At 41.5% G+C, this 22,928-nt stretch overlaps 1 protein-coding gene across 1 annotated transcript in view; it reads right to left on the bottom strand.

Moving 5' to 3' along the window:
- Window positions 1-22,928, bottom strand: part of LOC139539745 (protein kinase C-binding protein NELL2a-like) — a 112,923-nt gene that overhangs the window by 73,491 nt on the left and 16,504 nt on the right. The window contains exons 5-10 of the mRNA XM_071342981.1: window positions 20,194-20,290; window positions 18,027-18,099; window positions 17,731-17,813; window positions 14,915-15,043; window positions 5,470-5,572; window positions 2,638-2,729 (exon numbers count right to left, since the gene is read on the bottom strand). Of these exons, the coding sequence (XP_071199082.1) occupies window positions 2,638-2,729; window positions 5,470-5,572; window positions 14,915-15,043; window positions 17,731-17,813; window positions 18,027-18,099; window positions 20,194-20,290 (577 nt within the window). The remainder of the gene's footprint in view (window positions 1-2,637; window positions 2,730-5,469; window positions 5,573-14,914; window positions 15,044-17,730; window positions 17,814-18,026; window positions 18,100-20,193; window positions 20,291-22,928) is intronic.

The following is a 22,928-nucleotide window of genomic DNA, read 5'->3' as shown; positions in this document are numbered from 1 at the left end:
CTCTTACCTATAGATGGATTGGCTGACAACGTCACGAAAATGATGCACTTGCATCGATGAGGTAGAAGGCCGTGTGACGTTATGATTCTGAATGGTCAGATAGCTAGAAACAATGACAAGAAGCTGCCATGTGGAGAATTGTAGGTGTCTCATTTCAGCTCGTTGTAGCTTGTTATTGATGTCATGTCTTGACTCATGTCATGTCTATGCTAATAAGGCAAAAATTCCCTAGCTAGCTAACCAACAACTGTAACTATGCATTTGAGCAACAACAGGTGCTCATTGTGCAAAAGTATTTATGCTGTTAATCAACATTTGGAGAGGAAATATAGCTTATAAGCCAACCCTTACTGTTTTGCCCCATAGATGTGCACGAGTCGGTTTTGATGCTAAACAACCAACCCGTCTTTTAAGATTCATGATGAGTATGAGCATGATATCCAATTGAACAGAGCTCATTGGATAGGATATGAAACCAGTTTATTTGTCCCCAATTGTGTGATTAGACAGTAACGTTATAAGGGGGCTCCCTCTCCCACCATCTCTTCAACAGCTCCGCTCCTCTCCACTCTGTCTACCTGACTGATGCCAATTCATGATCATTAACACACAACCAGAGAAAACCAACCTAATAAACCAACTTAGAACTCATCTCTGACTAGCTACGTTCCACACAACTCAGTCAAAATAGAGATAAATCTAATAGTTGTCTCTATGTTAGTCACCCTCTCCCCAGAAACCTCCTTCAACCAGCAGCAGTCAGACATGAGATCAGAGACACAAGACATGACAGGCAGCTGTCACCAGTAGCCAGATGGCCACCTGTCTGAGACTGGAGGACCAGGATGACTATTGCCATCACCCGGTCCTTTCATCTACAGCTGATGTCTGGTTCTGCAGCTTCTGTCTGTTGCTTGTGTCTATGTCTGTGTCTGTCTGAGTCTGTATCTTTCTGTTTGTATCTTTGTCTATTGTATGTCTATATCTGTGTCTTTATCTATGTCTATATCTGAGTCTGTCTGTCTGTAGCTGTATCTTTATCCATGTCTGTATCTGTGCTGTCAGAAAGCAGGGGCTGTCAGTGGGCCAGGTGAGTGACCTAACCATACACTCTTAGAAAAAAAGGGTTCTTTGTGGAGCGATAGGGTTCTACCAAGAATTGTTTTGATCAGAAAAATGTATCTGGAAGAGAAGGGTTCTTTTTTTAAGGCAAAAGGTTCTACCTAGAACCTTTAACATCATAGTAAACTTTTTTGGAAGAAAGGGTTCTTTGATGATTCTTTGGAAGGCAAGAAGGGTTCTACATTGAACCATATATACTATTTCCCAGCATGCTCTATTGCAAGGAGATTTTCAGAATTGGTTGTTTTACTGTAATATTTGTTTGTGCATGTACATTGATTGCACATTGATTGCATGTACATTGATTATGCTACACAGTGATTAATAACATACGGTTTTCTAAACTAATCCAATCTGTTGGATTTATTACACCCGTTACTGGCTGTTTCAGTTTAGATGATTGTAGGTCGTCTCAGTATTTAATCTTTCCTACTCTGGCAGTCACAATTCCACTTCTTGGATATCCTAAATCGATTTCAATAGAATTACACATCACTTTTGCAAGCCAGCATTATGTAACTTTCAGGCCTGATGTGGCCTGTCAACCAGGAGATTCCTAACACTGCTGTGTTAGGGTATAACTAGGCCTTAAAAAAGGCCTCAAGATATGTAATGTATTATCATAAATTATACATGTTAAAGGCTAATAACGCTGGTGGAACCGTTCATAGAGGGTTCTAGGAAGAACCCACCAAAGATAAAAGGGTTCTCGGTAGAACCCTTCATAGACGGTATTAGGAAGAACCTTTAGATGATAAAATGGTTCTTTGTAAAACCCTTCATAGAGGGTTCTAGGAAAAAACCATTCATAGAGGGTTCTAGGTAGAACCCTATGCAAAGGGTTCTACACAGAACCAAAAAGGGTTCCCCTATGGGGACAACCCGAAGAACCCTGTATGGTTGTACAGTACTTAGCACCTTTTTTTTCTAAGAGTGTACATCCATCAGTCTCAAATCAAATCTTATTTGTCACATGCTTCGTAAACAACAGGTGTAGACTAACAGTGAAATGTTTACTTACGTGCACTTCCCAACAATGCAGAATATAGGTATTTTTTAAATAAAATCTATAGGGCCATGCATGAATCCACAGGAGATCTATTTGATTAGGATGGATCAAAACACTGGAGTGATTGACATGCTGTGACAGTTTGGTACCCTTATGGAAACTCAATTACTCAGTTCTGCCCATTTACTTTCCCCTTAGAGAGCAATAGAAAAAATGGAGAGTTGACAACCAACGGATCAATTCATTTAGCTGATGTTGACGGCCCACCACAGTCTCTCATTCAGGCTTGATTTAGCCCCTGGCCTGAGGAGCGCAGCTCCAGTCTGGAATCAGTATTTAATGAGGCTGTCATACACATCAAGATGAAAATGGAAACACTGAAATACACTTTTAGCGCTTGTTTGCTTGAATTATTGTATTTTTTCAGAAGAGTTGAAGGAGTTTTAAGCAAGCAGTACTGCAGAAAAACAGTTGTATGTTTTCATTAGGGCTGCCGTGTTACTCACCCTGCACTCAGACAGCTGGCATCTGCCAGAGTTATAATGCACCGCTTTCTGATCTCCCTCCACCAACTCTTCTTCTCCGAAATGGCATACAGCTGGAAATAGACACATGCCACGGACACACACGCATGCACACACACACACACACACACACACACACACACACACACACACACACACACACACACACACACACACACACACACACACACACACACACACACACACACACACACACACACACCTTTCAGTATGGCAGTCTGTGACAACCTGTGGTGGTGTGGAGACACTGGGATCAGACATGGCAATCTTTATTATCAGAAAATAGAATTGGAGCATTGGACTTCAATGTCATTCTTACTTGGGCAGAACATCGTATTAAATGTGTCAGTTTGATGTGGAGGTTTGAGTGGATAGGCTACCTGGTTATCAGAATTATTGAAGGAAAGCACGATATAGAACTAGCCCTAAGCCCCTTCACACTTCAATCAAACTGTGAATTCCTACATCTGCACAAGAACTACAGTAGTAAAACTGAATAAACTGATACATCACATCCAGTATGTTAGAATGATTACAAGGAAAATCAATGATGAACTTTTGACAACGCAATTAAACATTGTGTTTGACAAGTCATCAGAACGAGAACCTAGCTCCTTGCCTCCCGCTCCATGGAGGAGGGTACTGTACAGTATGTGAACAGATAAGGTTTTAATTTGGAGAGGGCGCTGTGTCTTTGTGTCTAACACCAAAGCAAGCTTAATAAACCCTGTGTTTGTCTACCTAAGTGAGATAAGCGCTGTACACAGAGACACGGTAGAGACACAGTAGCAGGAGGATTAATACCAGTGTGTTGATGTCAGATTAGGATGCTTACAGGCCTTATGATCCACTCCCCCTGCCACAACGCAGTGCAGTTGGGTATGAAGTGGGTATGGAGTGAGAGTGTTTACATCAACACAGCCTGATTAGCTAGCTAAGCTAATGGAGGTTTTGTAGAGTGTGAGTTTGAAGTGAATTCAATTTACATGTGAGAGTATGTACTGTTTAACCGACCCAGGCCTCATATACACTACCATTCAAAAGTTTGTGGTCACTTAGAAATGTCCTTGTTTTTTAAAGATTAAAATAACATCAAATCGATCAGAAATACAGTGTAAACATTGTTAATGTTGTAAATGACTATTGTTGCTGGAAACGGCTGATTTATTTTATGTAATATCTACATAGGCGTACAGAGGCCCATTGTCAGCAACACTCCTGTGTTCCAATGGCACGTTTTTTAGCTAATCTAATTTTATCATTTTAAAAGGCTAATTGATCATTAGAAAACCCTTTTGCAATTATGTTAGCACAGCTGAAAACTGTTGTTCTGATTTAAAGAATCAATAAAACTGGCCTTCTTTAGACTAGTTGAGTATCTGGAGTATCAGCATTTGTGGGTTCGATTACAGGCTCAAATGGCCAGAAACAAATAACTTTCTTCGGAAACTCGTCAGTCTATTCTTGTTCTGAGAAATGAAAGATATTCCATGCGAGAAATTGACAAGAACCTGAAGATCTGGTACAACGCTGTGTATTACTCCCTTCACAGAACAGCGCAAACTGGCTCTAACCAGAATAGAAAGAGGAGTGGGAGGCCCCGGTGCACAACTGAGCAAGAGGGCAAGTACATTAGAGTGTCTAGTTTGAGAAACAGATGCCTCACAAGTCCTCAACTGGCAGCTTCATTAAATAGTACCCGCAAAACACCAGTCTCAACGTCTGTGAAGAGTGAAGTGAACAGTGAAGAGGCGACTCTGGGATGCTGGCCTTCTAGTCAGAGTTCCTCTGTCCAGTGTCTGTGTTCTTTTGCCCATCTTAATCTTTTCTTTTGATTGGCCAGTCTTATATATGGCTTTTCCTTTGCAACTCTGCCTAGAAGGCCAGTATCCTGGAGTCGCCTCTTCACTGTTGACATTGAGACTGGTATTTTGCGGGTACTAACCCACTTTTGACTGGTACTGTATATATAAGGTATAGGTAGCCACACAAGAGACAAAAATAAGAGCCATGTCTTATTGAGAGCAAACAAAGTTGAGAGAACCTTTGAATATATGACATACAGCATGTACAGATATAGGATCCTAATTTGAGCCAGTTTGCTACAGCAGGAAAATAATCCTGCAGTAGAAGGAAATGTGAATTATTATGTGGATTATAATTAATTAACATTTTTCTAGGGGTTGATAATTTTTTTGTCAGGGAAAATCAAGTGGAAACTACAAACTTTAGAAGCAGTTTTAAACCTCAAATACACTACAAGTTTGAGCGTATATAGCAAACGGCTATTGATCAAATACAAAACACAGACATTTATCTTTGTTTCATAGTCCACTCAGCCAGACAAAAGGATACTCCAACAGCTTCCAACTTCCATTTCTTAATTTGACAGTTTTTCTTAGAAAGAAAACTCCCTGAAAGTCCTTGGACGAGCTCCCGGCTCATAGCATCATCCTGTCTATTGTAAACAGGAACTAGTTCATCTCACATCCTGCGACCCCTGAATTCTGTTTCCCATTTGTGTCAATGTGGCCAGCTCTGTTGAGAAGCTGGCTGTTGAATAATTGATTGGTCCATGTATATGCAAAAGTATGGAGCATCTCAGGAGGTGTGATGGGGAGCAGCTTAGCAACGCAGAGCTGTGGTCAGTTGCCAGGCAGCCGTTGTGGAGGCGTGCTATGTGTGTCTCTGGTGTTTCTGTGTTGAGTGTGTGAGAAGAGGAGTGTTTATGTGTGTATGTGTGTGCATACGTGTGTCCATCTGTGCGTGTTTATGTTAAAACATTTTACTCACGTTGGCACTCCATGCAGCAGGCACCCTTCACGTAGGCAGGCGTGGTGCCCGCTGGGCACTGAGGGGGAGGGCAGGAGATAGTCTCACACTGCACCGTGCCGTTCTGTAGGAGAGAGAAAAGACAGGAAGTCACTCAAACTGACAGGCAACAGAATTAAACGCATCTTAATATAAGAGGTCAGGGGAGTATTCAGTCTTAAGAATTAAATAAGTATGAGATGCATACTGTATCTCTACCTCTGTAGCTCACCCCATTCCTCTCAGATAATTCAACTTTGCTCAAAAGGAACATGTACAGTGGTTCCTCAATTAAATGTTGAGCTTATGCCTGGTTAAATAAAAAAAATATGCCATGACCATTTGTGGTAGATGGTGGCAGATTGTGGTAAATTGCATCATTCTGTCATTGCACCACACTATCACAAGGGGGAGTTAGAACACTGATCTATCGGTAGTCGGAACTTTCGTACAAATTGACTATCTTTTCGTAAATTAATGGGGGTGTGAATGTTTCAGTCCAAGAGTCTCTCTTGTCTGCCGCTAGTCCTGCATCAGGCAACCCCCAAAAAATTGCTTGCGGGTGGTCCCGGAGTTCAACATTTGGATAATAAAACATTTTTTTTTATTCGGCCCTCCTTTTCCTGTAGTACACAATCATCTCCTTAGTCTTGATCATGTTGAGGGAGAGGTTGTTGTCCTTGCACCACACTGTCAGGTCTCTGACCTCCACCCTATAGGCTGTCTCGTTGTTGTCGGTGGTCAGGCCTACCACTATTGTGTCATCGGCAAACTTAATGATGGTGTTGGAGTCGTGCCTGGCCGTGCAGCCATGAGTGAACAGGGACTACAGGAGGGGACTGAACACGCACCCCTGAGGGGCGGATGTGTTGTTACCTACCCTTACCACCTGGTGGCGGCCCGTCATGAAGTCCAGGATTCAGGTGCAGAGGGAGGTGTTTAGTCCCAGGGTCCTTAGGTTAGTGATGAGCTTTGAGTGCCCTATACTGTTGGACGCTGAGCTGTAGTCAATAAATAACATTCTCACATAAGTGTTCCTTTTGTCCAGGTGGGAAAGGGCAGTGTGGAGTGCAATAGAGATTGCATAATCTGTGGATCTGTTGGGGCGGTATGCAAATTGGAGTGGGTCTAGGGTTTCTGGGATAATGGTGTTTATGTGAGCCATGACCCGCATTTTCAAAGCACTTCATGGCTACAGACGTGAGTGCTACGTGTTAGTAGTATTTTAGGCAGGTTACCTTGGTGTTCTTTGGCACAGGGACTATGGTGGTCTACTTGAAACATGTTGGCATTACAGACTCAGACAGGGAGAGGTTGGAAATGTCAGTGAAGACACTTGCCAGTTGGTCAGCGCATGCTCGGAGTACACATGGTAATCCATTTGAATGTTGACCTGTTTAAAGGTCTTGTGCATGTTTCAGTGTTACTTGCCTCGAAGCAAGCAAATAATTAATTTAGTCTGGTAGGCTCGTGCCACTGGGCAGCTCACGGCTGTGCTTCCCTTTGTAGTCTGTAATAGTTTGCAAGCCCTGCCACATCCGATGAGCGTCGGTGCCGGTGTAGTACATTTTGATCTTAGTCCTGTATTGACACTTTGCCTGTTTGATGGTTCATCGGAGGGCATAGTGGGATTTCTTATAAGCTTCCGGTTTAGAGTCTCACTCCTTGAAAGCGGCAGCTCTACCCTTTAGTTCAGTGCGGATGTTGCCTGTAATTCATGGCTTCTGGTTGGGATCTGTACGACATGAAGCCATTGACTGATGTGGTGTACTCCTCAATGCCATCGGAAGAATCCCAGGAAATATTCCAGCCTGTGCTAGCAAAACAGTCCTGTAGCTTAGCATCTGCTTCATCTGACCACTTTTTAACTGACCGAGTCACTGGTGAGTCCTGCTATAATTTTTGCTTGTAAGCAGGAATCAGGAGGATAGAATTATGGTCAGATTTGCCAAATGGAGGGCGAGTGAGAGCTTTGTACGTGTCTCTGTGTGTGGAGTAAAGGTGGTCTAGAGATTTTATCCCTCTAGTTGCAAATTTAACATGCTGGTAGAAATTAGGTCAAACGGATTTAAGTTTCCCTGCATTAAAGTGCCCGGCTTCTAGGAGCGCCGCCTCTGGATGAGGGTTTCACTGTTTGTTTATGGCCATATACAATTCATTGAGTGCGGTCTTAGTGCAAGCATCGGTTTGTGGTGGTAAACAGACAGCTATGAAGAATATAGATAAACTCTCTAGGTAGGTAGTGTGGTCTACAGCTTCTCATGAGACACTCTACCTCAGGCGAGCAAAACCTCGAGACTTCCTTAGATATCGTGCACCAGCTGTTGTTTACAAATATACATAGACCGTCATCCCTTGTCTTACAAGAGGCTGCTGTTCTATCCTGCCGATACAGTGTACTGTGTACAGTGCCTTGCAAAAGTATTCACCCCCCTTGGCATTTTTCCTATTTTGTTGCATTACAACCTGCAATTTAAATGGATTTTATTTGGATTTCTTGGAATGGACATAAACAAAATAGTCCAAATTGGTGAAGTGATTTTTTTTTTTTTTTTTTTTATTCTAAAAATATAAAAAACTGAAAAATGGTGCTTGCATATGTATTCACCCCCTTTGCTATGAAGCCCCTAAATAAGATCTGGTGCAACCAATTACCTTCAGAAGTCACATAATTAATTAAGGAAAGTCCACCTGTGTGCAATCTAAGTGTCACATGATCTGTCACATGATCTCAGTATATATACAGTATATACACCTGTTCTGAAAGGCCCCAGAGTCTGCAACACCACTAAGCAAGGGGCACCACCAAGCAAGCGGCACCATGAAGAACAAGGAGCTCTCCAAACAGGTCAGGGACAAAGTCGTGGAGAAGTACAGATCAGTGTTGGGTTATAAAAAAATATCCGAAACTTTGAACATGCCACAGAGCACCATTAAATCCATTAATATAAATTTGAAAGAATATGGCACCACAACAAACCTGCCAAAAGAGGGCCGCTCACCAAAACTCACGGACCAGGCAATCATTAAACAGAGAGGCAACAAAGAGACTAAAGATAACCCTGAATGAGCTGCAAAGCTCCACAGCGGAGATTGGAGTATCTGTCCATAGGACCACTTTAAGACGTACACTCCACAGACATGGGCTTTACGTAAGAGTGGCCATAAAAAGCCATTGCTTAAAGAAACAAATAAGCAAACATGTTTGGTGTTCGCCAAAAGGCATGTGGGAGACTCCCCAAACATATGGAAGAAGGTCAGATGAGACTAAAATGTAGCTTTTTGGCCATCAAGGAAAACGCTATGTCTGGCGCAAACCCAACACCTCTCATAACCTCGAACACCATCCCCACAGTGAAGCATGGTGGTGGCAGCATCATGCCGTGGGGATGTTTTTCATCGGCAGGGACTGGGAAACTGGTCAGAATTGAAGGGATGATGGATGGCGCTAAATACAGGGAAATTCTTGAGGGAAACCTGTTTCAGTCTTCCAGAGATTTGAGACTAGGACGGAGGTTCACCTTCCAGCAGGACAATGACCCTAAGCATACTGCTATAGCAACACTCAAGTGGTTTAAGGGGAAACATTTAAATGTCTTGGCATGGCCTAGTCAAAGCCCAGACCTCAATCCAATTGAGAATCTGTGGTTTGACTTAAAGATTGCTGTACACCAGCGGAACCCATCCAACTTGAAGGAGCTGGAGCAATTTTGCCTTGAAGAATGGGCAAAAATCCCAGTGGCTAGATGTGCCAAGCTTATAGAGTCATACCCCAAGAGACTTGCAGCTGTAATTGCTGCAAAAGGTGGCTATACAAAGTATTGACTTTGGGGGGGTGAATAGTTATGCACACTCAAGTTCTATTTTTTGTCTTACTACTTGTTTATTTCACAATAAAAAACATTTTGCATCTCCAAAGTGGTAGGCATGTTGTGTAAATCAGATGATGCATACCCCCCAAAAATCTATTTTAACTCCAAGTAGTAAGGCAACAAAATAGGAAAAATGCCAAGGGGGTAAATACTTCCGCAAGGCACTGTATAACCGCCAGCTGTATGTTATTCATGTCGTCCATCTGAAGGTGACCCTTTATCCTTTGGAACCACACAATTGCCAGGTGGACAGTAGGCCTCTTGAAGCGATAGAGGAAATCAACAAGATCCACAAGTATTCTTTCACAATAGCTGGTCTTATGTCATCTGTATTTTTATTTTTATTTTTATTTTTTATCCCATTTTCTCCCCAATTTTCGTGGTATCCAATCGCTAGTATCCAATCGCTCCCTAACCCGGACGACGCTATGCCAATTGTGCGTCGCCCCACGGACCTCCCGGTCGCGGCCGGCTGCGACAGAGCCTGGGCGCGAACCCAGAGACTCTGGTGGCGCAGCTAGCACTGCGATGCAGTGCCCTAGACCACTGCGCCACCCGGGAGGCCCTGTCATCTGTATTTTTGAGCTGCTCTGCCCTACTCCGTGGTGGATAACATCCACTCTTCATTTATGTAATGGGCTGTAAGGCACAAGTATCCTACTTTTCTAAAATTGTCATTCCACATGTCAAGTGTAATTGCGCCATTTTATTTACCAAAGTTCTCTCAACTCCAGGACCACCCACCAGCTGATTTTGTTAAGCCTGATGCAGGACTCTAGTGCGATAGGAGAACGACTGACTGAAACATTTACACCTCCATTAATTTACAAAAGGATAGTCTAATAGCTCGGCTAGGTGTGAAAAAGCCCCCAATTTGTGCCACAGTTTAGACTACCGACAGATACTGTGGTGAGTCATAGTTGAGACCTATTGTGAAGTGTAGCCTAATGGCCAAAAAAGGGCAAACTTGCAATTTATTTGATGCTTAAGTACGCCAAAGTACTCAATATCACAGACCAGATTTAGCCTTACGAAAAATACATCAATCCCTACAAATATATATATTTATTATAATCCACATAGTAATTAAAACAAAATTAGCTGTAGCGAGAGGAGAGACTGCATGCTATAGACAATCAGAAAGAATGTCTTTAACCTTAATATAACTTATTTTGAACAGAAGCCAGAAATGAGTGAGTCACTCAGCCCTATTTATTTAACTAGGCAAGTCCATTAAGAACAAATTCTTATTTTCAATGACGTCCTAGGAACAGTGGGTTAACTGTCTTGTTCAGGGGCAGAACAACAGATTTTTACCTTGTCAGCTCGGGGATTCAATCTTCCAACCTTTCAGTTACTAGTCCAACGCTCTAACCACTAGACTACCTTCCGCTGTTCCTGCTTCTCTTGCCTATGTGAGTGTTTGTTTAAGATCCTACTGATTCTGTGATCGCCAAGCCTCATGCAACCGCAAAATATCGGATATAGCAATTTCACAAATCTGGCAGTTTTTTAAACTTTGCTATGCTGTATTAAAGGCTTTACATTTTTTTCACATTAGAACATACTCTTGTATTACTTTTACTTTATTTATTATTGTTTACACTGTTCCAAGCTGACAGATTGTAATTTTGTAATCTATTGGCACCTGTTTGTCATGCAACAGCATCTCTTGCACTTTTGACAATGATTTTACATGAGGCCTAATTCACATGATATGCCTCAAATACTTATATCCACTAGAGTAAGCATAAATAATAACATTTTTCCTTTAGATTATTTAAATGTACCTATATCATGTTTTTTTTAAGTTATCCCTTTGGAGCACATGCAAAAGGGATTTGGACTTGTTCAACGGGAGTGACAAAATGTATTACAATTGAATTTGAATGAACTGAATGATGAGGATGAAGAAGAAGAGAGTGATTGAATTTAGAACAATAGTGTAAGAATTGCTCTTCCTCTGTCCCACGAGCACACTCAAAATATACTTTTTTTTGTTCCTACTTTGTCAGAAGAAGCTGTAACTGGACCGTAGCTTATTACTTACTAAAACTGTTGTTACACTATAAGGTTTTTATTGTAAGAGAAACAAAAAATGGTCTGTTATATTCCATTATATTCTTAAAATATATGTGTTGACTGAATATACGCAAGTTAATGGCAAAGCCATAAAGCTCCGCTACTAAGCATAGATAAAAAATAATTTAAAAAAGGTTTCACATATTTTGAAGACCTGAGCTATTTAATGTAGGTATTTTATTTATTACATTTACACATTTACTTGTAGAATGTTACCGATAACAACAATAATAATCTGGTGGCATTGGTAGAGAGACAGGCGGAGAATGGAGTGAAAGTGCACTGTACTGTAAGTATGCAACAACGCTGTGGTCCAAGTGTGGTTCAGCAGCCTTTCCAATAAATTGGAATAGAAAAGAAGCCATCCACCCTTGATGGGCTATCAGCAGGACAATAGACTCTTGCCGAGTTTAGGGACTTTAAATGTATTAATGGATGTTTGCGAGGTACGTTACTTCACCCATCTCTTTGTATAGCCCACCACATGCATTGTTTTCCAATCAGATCTGGATGGATCCATAACGAATTACAATGAGAATAAATATCACTGAATGACAAAAATATTGGAACAAAGTAGGCTATTAGAATTGAAGGCAACAAATTGTTGCTTAATGAAACACCCAAAGTCATCCAATTCTGATAATAGGATTTGAAGCAATACGCTACCAGCATGTGGTCAACTATTTCAGCACCGTTTCGTGCTGCTTTGAGAGGACTGGTCTTGATAAATCAATTTTTTATTTTCACTGAATCTCCATGTGGGTATTGGTTAGCCTACAATTAGGGTGTGGAAATGTTAGGATTATTTTGCTCTTCACTCGCAGTCGCTTAGTAGCTTAGGTCTACTCCCGACCGGTCACATTGTACAGAGCCATATCTTCCTAACGGAAACCCTGAGGCCTACATAGGCTACCGTAAATTGCATTTGAGTTTTTCTTGGAATAGAAACACCATGATATTAATCAATTTAATTAAGCAACATTTCTAACAGTATAAACAGCACAACAAATACATGAATAATTTACAAACAAATTATAATCAATCCCATATAGTCTGTTAACAAAATCGGTTTTAAAGTCTCTAGTACAACCAATATTAAAAACAGTCAAATGCATTTGTGAATTCAATTGCTTTAGCCGACGTCTTGCGGTTTATTCATTGTTTAATTATTCAAGGCTCCCTTTGTTATTTCGTTTTAGAACTAAAATGCTGTATTTAAAGACATGGATGACTTGTATGTGTCACGACTTCCGCCGAAGTCGGTCCCTCTCCTTATTTGGGCGGCGTTCGGCGGTCGACGTCACCGGCCTTCTAGCCATCACCGATCCACTTTTCATTTTCCATTTGTTTTGTCTTTGTTTTACACACCTGGTTTCAATTCCCCAATTACATGTTCATTATTTAACCCTCTGTTTTCCCCATGGTTTTTGTGCGTGATTGTTTTATGTATGTTCGGTCCGTTATTGTGTCCTCGGTATTTACGACATGTTATTGGAATATTTGAGTAAAGTTACTTGTGTTACTCATCTCTGCTGTCCTGCGCCTGACTCCTCTGCACCAGCTACATCCAGACCATTACAGTATGCTGTGTGATGACACACACAAATGAATGATTGATATACTTTATATTGAAGTAGGCCTGTATGCCAATAAGTAAGTTACGCTAAAATAGCTACAGTAAACAGGACACTAGGTCTACAGCTCCATGTCATTTCAATAACTTAACATCTCAAAGATGTCCTCTGGTGGTCAAACTAAAATTAACTAGCATTAATGGAGACAATGGCTGAGAGTAAAATACGATGGTGTCATGCACTCCAACGTGCCATACCATTCTGCAGCACCCTTCAAGCTGTGCTGCAGTATGATGCAACTTTTGAAGGAAGAACCACTGTATGTGACTGATCCACCATAATTGATAACATCTTAATGCCGTGACCTTTGAGTTTCAAAGGTCGCGGCTAATTGCCACACATAAGGTAACGAACACGTCTATCTAATGGCATAATTGCAGTCTGCATCAGGGAAGTGACACGTCGATGAGCACCGATGATTCATTCGACGAACGGGGCGGAACGAATCGCAGACGATAATTATCATCTGTCGAGAGTAATTAGGTGCAATGTAGTGAGAGATGTGATTTAGTCACATTATACCAATGTAATGTACTGAGAAATATGTGATCTCCTCAGTTTCTCAGCTGCAGGTGCTAAGCCACAGATCCACCCCATTGGCTCATTTCAGGAGTAAAGTGGCATAGAGAGTAATGCATGTCCTATAGCTGGGAGAGTGACAGAGGTGAAATCTCTTTTGATGTGGTAAATAACCACAGCACTCTCATAAGTATTTACGCTCCTTTGACATACTTGGTGAAGAGGAAAGTAGACCCTTGAGAGGGTCTGTCCAGCATAGCTGAGTCCTGGTGCTCTGTTTCATCCTAGTTACTGTGTATGTTTTCTATAATTCCTCAGTGTTTCTGTCCTGTTTTCTTTAAATATCTAGGGCAACACTCCTCTCAAACCAATGAAGTAATGAGAACATAAGCCATCAACAATGGAGTACTGCCCCCCCCTCCCACCAACAATTGATTAACAGAAGACAAAAACATAGGCAGGGACAACTATGGGATTGAATCACTCACACACACACATGTTTGTTTTACTATCTTTGTGGGGACCAAAAAATAGATTCCCATTCAAAATCCGATTTTCCCTAACCACTAACCATAACCCCAATCACTAAAATAGCCTTTTTCCTTATGGGGACCGGTGAAATGTCGGCATTTGTACAGATTTACCTTGAGGACTTCTGAAGCCCACAAGGATAGTAAAACCAAATGCACGCACACAGACACACGCGCGCACACACATACACACACCAGTTATATACAATGAGTGTACAAAACATTAAGAACACCTTCCTAATATTGAGTGCACCCCTGCCCCTTTTGCCTTCCGAACAGCCTCAATTTATTGGGGCAGGGACTTTACAACGTGGTAAAAGCGTTCCACAGGGATACTGACCCATGTTCACTTCCCACAGATGTGTCAAGTTGGCTGGATGTCTTTTGGTTGGTGAACCATTCTTGATACACACGGGAAACTTTTGACTTGCCCATTTACCCTCTGAATGGCACACATACACAAGCCATGTCTCTGTTGTCTAAAGGCTTAAAAATCCTTCTTTAACCGGTCTCCTTCCCTTCATCTACACTGATTGAAGTGGATTTAACAAGTGACATCAATAATCCAAGCTTTCACCTGGACTCCCCTGGTCAGTCTATTTCATGGAAAGAGCAGTTGTTCATAATATTTTGTACAGTCAGAGTACACACACACACACACACACACACACACACACACACACACACACACACACACACACACACACACACACACACACACACACACACACACACACACACACACACACACACACACACACACACACACACACACACTGATATAGCCCACCGTGCATGTGCAGTTCCTGCAGCCATCTGTCAATGATTCGTCCTCTCTGTAGACGACCCCCTTGACGCTGCAGGTCCTCTCACAGTAGCATCCATCCAGACCATTCATCATCTCCTCTGCTCTGGACAGCTGGCCAAGCCAGGCCCAGATACAAAGGGAGGGAGGGAGGGGGATGGAGGGAGGGAGAGGGTCTCAGATCGGTGCATATAATCCATCTATATCAGTGGTCACCAACCTGTTGATCTCCAAGGCATTCGTAGTCGATCACCAAACATTTCTGTAAAAACCCCAAAAAGCCTTGCGTTCCTATGTTTTTTAAATTTGTTTTGTGCTGTTGGCTGGAGGTGCACTTGATTCAGCAGCCCTAGCCCCGGAAAGGCAAAGTGTTCCCATTTTTAGCCATTTCATGTGTCTGAAGGTAGACTCCGCCTACCGGGCAGGCCCAGAGAAGATCAAGTGAACCTATAGGCTTACCGCTGGCCAATCAGATAGCTCAGACCACTGTGTCTGCACAGTTTCCTTGAGCCATAGACTGTAAAAAATAAATCTCGAATGCACAGCAAAACTTAAAACCATGACTAGAGAGAGACTCAACACATACAGCAAAAGGCTGCTGTTTTTAAAAGTATGTTCATGTTTAAATTGTTATTCAGCACTGTCAACACTTTGTTCAACACTTTTATAAGCCATAAAATGCACGTTCTCGCTACTTCCACTCACAATACAACCAGCACGGCAAAGAATGAGTATAGCAAATTATTTCCGATAAGCTTGCGTTGTTATTATAATTATTATGCTCTCTCACCTGTGCTTCATAAGTAATACAACAAATGATCTATTACCAGAGTGATCATACACCTACATTTTGTAAATATAATTTCAAAATGGTCTGAGAAGAACAACAATGGCAAGGCAATTCAAGATTAGCCAATATGCAATGATAATGTATTGGGCCTATAGCCTACTGCACAAACGTCATTGCTACTGTTTTTGATTGGTTAATGTTGCATAGGCTTACATTTTCTAAGTCATGTAAAAAAAAATCTGAGCGGGAGATCTCAGCTTGCATTTTGACTCAGAAAGCGATCATGACTCAGAAAAGGTTGGTGACCACTGATCTATATACACATGAAACGCATTCTACTACAAGCCTTGCTTGAGTCAACCATGCACTAAAGGAGATCTACAGTGTATGACATCATCAAAGTAGATTCATATACATTGCCTTTGGAAAGTATTTAGATCCCTTAACTTTTTCCACATTTTGTTAGGTTATAGCCTTGTTCTAAAACTGAAACATCCCAAAAATGTATCAATCTACACACAATACCCCATAATGACAAAGCAAAAACAGGTTTTCAGAAATGTTTGCTAATTTATTTAAAATACCAAACTGAAATATCACATTTACATAAGTATTCAGACCCTTTACTCAGTACTTTGTTGAAGCACCTTTGGCACCGATTACAGCCTCGAGTCTTCTTGGGTATGACGCTACAAGCTTGGCACACCTGTACTTGGGGAGTTTCTCCCATTTTTCTCTGCAGATTCTCTCAAGCTCTGTCAGGTTGGATGAGAGAGTTGCTGCACAGCTATTTTCAGGGTCTCTCCAGAGATGTTCCTTCAGGTTCAAGTCCGGGCTCTGAAGTCCAGGCTCTGGCTGGGCCACTCAAGGACATTCAAAGACTTGTCCCGAAGCCACTCCTGTGTTGTCTTGGCTGTGTGCTTAGGGTTGTTGACCAGTTGGAACGTGGACATTCACCCCAGTCTGAGGTCCTGAGTGCTCTGGAGCAGGTTTTCATTAAGGATCTCTGCGCTGTTCATCTTTGCCTCGATCCTGACTAATCTCCCAGTCACTGCTGCTGAAAAACATCCCTACAGCATGATGCTGCCACCACCATGCTTCACCGTAGGGGTGGTGGCAGGTTTCCTCCAGACGTGACGCTTGGCATTCAGGCCAAACAGTTCAATGTTAGTTTCATCAGACCAGTCAATCTTGTTTCTCATGGTCTGAGTCTTTAGGTGCCTTTTGGCAAACTCCAAGCGGGCTGTCATGTGCCTCTTACTGAGGAGTGCTGCAGAGATGGTTGTCCTTCTGGAAGGTTCTCCCATCTCCACAGAGAAACTCTAGTGCTCTGTCAGAGTTACCATCGGGTTCTTGGTTACCTCCCTGACCAAGGCCCTTCTCCCCCGATTGCTCAGTTTGGCCGGGCGGCCAGCTCTATGAAGAGTCTTGGAGTTCCAAACTTCTTCCATTGAAGAACGATGGAGGCCACTGTGTTCTTGGGGACCTTCAATGCTTGAGAAATGTTTTGGTACCCTTCCTGAGATCTGTGCCTCGACACAATCCTGTCTCGGACAATTCTTGGTTTTTGCTCTGACATGCACTGTCAACTGTGAGACCTTGTATAGACAGGTGTGTGCCTTTCCAAATCATGTCCAATCAATTGAATTTACCACAGGAGGACTCCAATCAAGTTGAAGAAACATTTCAAGGATGATCAATGGTAAACATTTTGAGTCTTGTACCAAAGGGTCTGAATACTTATGTAAATAAGGTATTTCTGTTTCTAAAGACGTGTTTTCGCTTTGTCATTATGGGGTATTGCTTGTACATTGCTGAGGATTATTATAATTTTTTTAATCCATTTTAGAATAAGGCTGTAACGTATCAAAATATCAAATACTTTCCAAAGGCACTGTAGGTAGACCATAGATGCCCTTTGATGGTGAATGAAACTTGTTGAAACAGAAATGAATAGCCTGAGGTATCAGCCTTGACAACAAAGGTTTATGATCAGGATACATTACAGTACCTTGCTGGATGTTTTGGCTAAGATATCCTGCAGTTCCATGATCTTCTGCACCAGTCCGTGGAAGTCATTGCAGGTTGGGCAAGCTAGAAAAGAACAGACCACAGAGACAACATGTTTACACATAACTTTGTTACAGATGAATAACATTTTAATATGACTGCACCAATAAGTAGTGGAATGGTATCAAATAGATCAAACAGATGGTTTCCAGGTGTTTGATACCATTCCATTTGCTCCGTTCCGGCCATTATTATGAGCTGTTCTCTCCTCAGCATCCTCCTACAATGTGGACTTACTCCGGTTGAGATCTGGGCACTGGGAGATGAATCCCTGAGGCATGACTAATATCTGAACGTCCTGCATTACACCCTGCAGACACACATAGAAAAAAACACTGGCTTAGTTACAGCCAGCACAGAGCGTACTGTCTCGTCTGACTAAATGTGTCCTACTTGATCACAGATAGCACCCCTAAATGAGAGGATAGCCGTCATCACAGTGCAGTGGACGGTGTTATAGAAAGAGAAGCTAGGACAACTACATGTGCAATAGGTAGAAAATAGATAAGAGAGATGGTCTAATATTCTTAGCACACACACACACACCTCAAGTCACGCACAAAGCCCAATAAATACTGTGCTATAAGTAAACAACTGTATTACATATTTAGTGAAGATTACTGTTACTGGAAATGTATGTTTCGATAGCAGGGAGGGAGTCTGACAAGTTTATTCTGAGCTAATGTGTTCTCTGGACTGGTACAGCCTGATGTCCGTTGAGATAATTGGACTGAAATGGGATGTAAAGTGAACCAATAATGAATGTAATCGCAATTTCTGTTTTCTCCTGATTCCCTTTGATAAGCATAGCTATGAGATACACATTCAATTTGATTCATAGGTATCCTCATTGTATAGCATATCATCGTGTGGTCGAAGCACACATCCAGACACTCAGTAACCATGGAAACCTGGCCCATCTCATTCCTTGAGTGCATGTACTTCTCTTACAGAAGTGGAGCCACGCAACTTATGAGAAGTTTTTATTTTTTAATTGTCTTGCCACTTTAATTTACTGGCCATGAATTAAAATCCAAAGAAACCAATTAGCTGATTTCTCATGGCAACATCATGCGAGATGGAAGCAGGCATGAGTCATGTTTTGTTAAACATGTTTCCATCTCCCGGTAATTTAGACCAACTCAGTGGAAGGGTGAAAAACCATTAGACTAGGGACGATAATGCATGTATGTATCACTGATGAATGTGTGCATTTAGTGTGAAAGGTTATTGAGTGTATGATTACTAACTAGCTACTTTCCAGATGCAGACTACAGCTGTAAACCACACACAGTGTCTTTTAATGAAAGATGAAGATCTAAATGCAACTAAATTGGTAATCAATTGTGAATGAATCATCTTATGGACTTCTCCTTCACACACATCATGGTATATTATACATGTAGGATGCTATAATATCGAACTGCTGAATGGGTATCATCACATCTCTGTGATAAAAGTGTTTGCCACTATACTGCTGGGGATGCACTTTTTGCTTCCTCTAAACCCCCATCCAAACCGAGAGAAAGAATGTCTGATCGTTAATGAAGGAGTTTTCCTTTAGATGAGATGTGGCTTTCCTTTCCCAGCACTAATCAGGGCTTCAGAGGCACAAAAGGGGGAGGTGTGGTGGGCACACGTCAAGATTAGTGGGTGACCTCCAAGTCTTCTTTCATCTGCCAATTAACGCAGAGGAAATGCAACAGCCAGGAGCGTCACACAAAATTATACACACGCAGTTCAACACACAGACACACATACACGTTCTGCCCGACAGCAAACAAAAAGTAGTACCAGTGTGGTTAAAATAGGTAAAATCCGAAATGAAAGCTGACATTATACTCTAAGTTATCAATATGGGAAGGATGTTCCCATGTGGATTAAACCGCTGTGAGGGGTGATACATGTCTTCATGTCTTCATGTCTGATAAACAATGGACCATCTTTAATGAGCACGGTCCAGAGAGTTTAATGATTTCTCCCAAATCAGTGTTAGTGGGATAATTACGGCAGCAATGCATAGAGCAGCAGACTAGGGGGGAAACAATTTATGGGACAAAATTGTAAATGTATTCTTAGCAGTGAGGGAGAGAAAGGAGAAAGAATGCACAAATTACATTGACAGTCTTGAGAAAATGCGAGCAATTAAATTCCCAGCCATAATAAATAAAACAATTCTAGGGCTAAACAACCGAGGATGGGAAGGGGGGTGCGGGGTGAGGATGGGAAGGGGGGTGCGTACCAGGGTGGCATGTGGGAAAACAACGTCCATGAGCCAACGCGCTTAATTTCCTCTTCAATTATTTGAATAATTTATTATGCAGCATCAGCACCGTTTATGCCACACCGTCAAACCTAAGCCACCATGAAGTGTCTTCAGCTTTACAAAACATGTCATATTTACCTTGAAAAAGCCATGGGCGCTGCTCCGCTGCCCTAACCAGAAGGTTGTGTCCTCAGGGATGTCCATGAATGGGATCTCCACCACCCTCTCATAGATCCTACCGAGACAGAAAGACAGGAACGAGTCAGCAAAACATGATTACTGCTCATCATAAAACATACTGTATTTGCCAACCACACCACACCTTCTAATACTACAACCACTAAAGCTTGTAACAGTAATAATATGTGACCCGTTTCAGGAATCTAGGCGTATGGCACAAGTCATGACTTCAGAGGAGAGCCATTCTTTTTTTTCTTAAAATAAATAAATCAAAATGTGTTTTTTTGGTAGAAATGCCTTCAGGAACATGTGAACTTTCATGTGCCTTAATAAGAAACGTATATGCCATCTGTAAATACGAATAAAACTTTACAGTTATGAGCCTTGTTGGTTAAGACCCAGAAAAAGTCAGCAACCTTTCCACTAGCCATGATTGGCTGAGATAATGAGTGGGCTAGACATGCCGAAAGAGGAGTTCGGATTGGTCTGCCATATAGAGGGCTTCTGTCTATTTGAGTTGGTCAGTCTGTGTTGGTAATCCTGTTGAACGAGCCTTTTTTTAAATGTATTGTGTAGTGGAGCTGCGTAAGTGTTGCTCACCACTTTCTGGAGGATCGAGTTTTGAAATCAGTGGAATTGGAATATGATAGCTAAAGAGATGGAGAAAACACCGGATTACATCTTCAAACTAAGGGCAACCGTGGTATGGCATCCGTGACAGGGAGACGCATCCATCATGCATGATGATGTATACGGGTAAGATAGTCTAGCTAGCTACATTTTCAGATATGACAAGTTTCTGATTTTGTTAGAAAGTGTTTTCATTTCAAGCTAAAGTATACTGTTAGCTAGCTAGCTAACGTTAGCTGGCTGGCTCCCTAGCTAACGTTACGTGTATGACGTTAGTATTCGTATCCCAGAGTCGTTTGCTTTGCTAGTTATAGCCTAATGTTAGCTAGTTAACATTGAACCTGGTTGGTTAGCTCCCAGCAGATTCATGCAGGGTACTAGCGACATGATTTGGCACGATGTTCATTGTTGTTTAAAACCTTTTGTCAATAGGGGGAGCAGTTAGCATTTATTTTTTCTGGGTGTCGCCAAATTAAACTGCCTCGTGCTCAATTCTTGCTCGTACAATATGCATATTATAAATTCTATTGGATAGAAAACACTCTCTAGTTTCATAAACCGTTGGAATTATGTCTGTGGGTGACCCAGAACTCTTTCTACAGCGAAATCCATGACAGATAGTGCGAAGGTCTGAGAGCGAAGCTCTGGTTTCAGATCAGTTTTTAAGGTCTGTGTGTATCCTATGGAACGACATGAACTGCACCCGCCTTCCCCTGGATGTCAGTAACCAATGAGAAGTGGAATGGGCTTTTTGCGTAGCTCTCAGAGGTTATAAAAGGCCAAGGAGTGAGGGTAGCCCCCCTTTCGACTCTGACCATTACGCAGAAGAGGACCTCGGGATGCCATTTTCAAAGGCTCGGTTATCAACGTGAAATGTATCCGTCTGTAATTTAATTCGATATAGGAGTTAGAAACATCATAACGTAGTTAATTTAAACCGTTTTATAGCAATTTATATCCGTTTAGTGCGATTTTGAGGAATTTCTATGTGATGCTCTTTGAAGCTTTGGGCACGTTTCGGGGTCCCGGTCGAACGTTAGTGGGCATTTCGACGGACAGAGGACATCTTTCGACCAAAAGAAGATTAGACCCAAGAAAGGATACATTGCCCAAGAATCTGATGGAAAATCACCTCATAGTAAGAAATATTTAATATGATAAATCGTTGTTCTGTCGAAATATTTTAAACGCATATTCCGCCATTTTGTTTGCTATAGCTTCGCTTGGCGAACCCTGTATTGCAGAGTAAGGATAATTTTAGAAATGTAAATCAGCGATTGCATTAAGAACTAATTTGTCTTTCGATTCCTGTCAACCCTGTATTTTTTAGTCAAGTATATGATTAGCTTTCGATTAAACTAGATCACTATGAAAGATGGCGTCCGACATGTTGAGGCTTGATTTGCTACTATTTTCATTGTATAACCACGGTTTTTTATGGCTAAATATGCACATTTTCGAACAAACAATATATGTATGTTGTAATATGATGTTCCAGGATTGTCATCGGAAGAATTCTGAAAAGGTTAGTGAAAAAATTTATATCTTTTGGCGATGATAACGATATCGCTCCCTTTGGCTTGAATTCATGCTGGGGTGACGTTTGCACATGTGGTATGCTAACTTATCGATTTATTGTGTTTTCGCTGTAAAACGCTTAGAAAATCTGAAATATTGTCTGAAATCACAAGATCTGTGTCTTTCCATTGCTATGCTTTGTCTATTTTTATGAAATGTTTTATGATGAGTAAATTGGTCATACACGTTGCTCTCTGTAGTAATTCTAGTCGAGTTGTGATGGTGGGTGCAATTGTAAACTGTGATTTCTACCTGAAATATGCAAATTTTTCTAACAAAACCTATCCTATACCATAAATATGTTATCAGACTGTCATCTGATGAGGTTTTTTCTTGGTTAGTGGCTATCAATATCTTTATTTGGCCGAATTGGTGATAGCTAGTGGTGTTGAGAAAAAATGGTGGACAAAGAAAAATGGTGTATTTTGCTAACGTGGTTAGCTAATAGATTTACATATTGTGTCTTCCCTGTAAAACATTTTAAA

The sequence above is a fragment of the Salvelinus alpinus genome, chromosome 15 (genome assembly GCF_045679555.1).
Source record: "Salvelinus alpinus chromosome 15, SLU_Salpinus.1, whole genome shotgun sequence".
Classification (NCBI taxonomy): Eukaryota; Metazoa; Chordata; class Actinopteri; order Salmoniformes; family Salmonidae; genus Salvelinus; species Salvelinus alpinus.
Note: the sequence above shows the minus strand (reverse complement) of the source record. Positions and strands in the feature narration are given on the sequence as shown.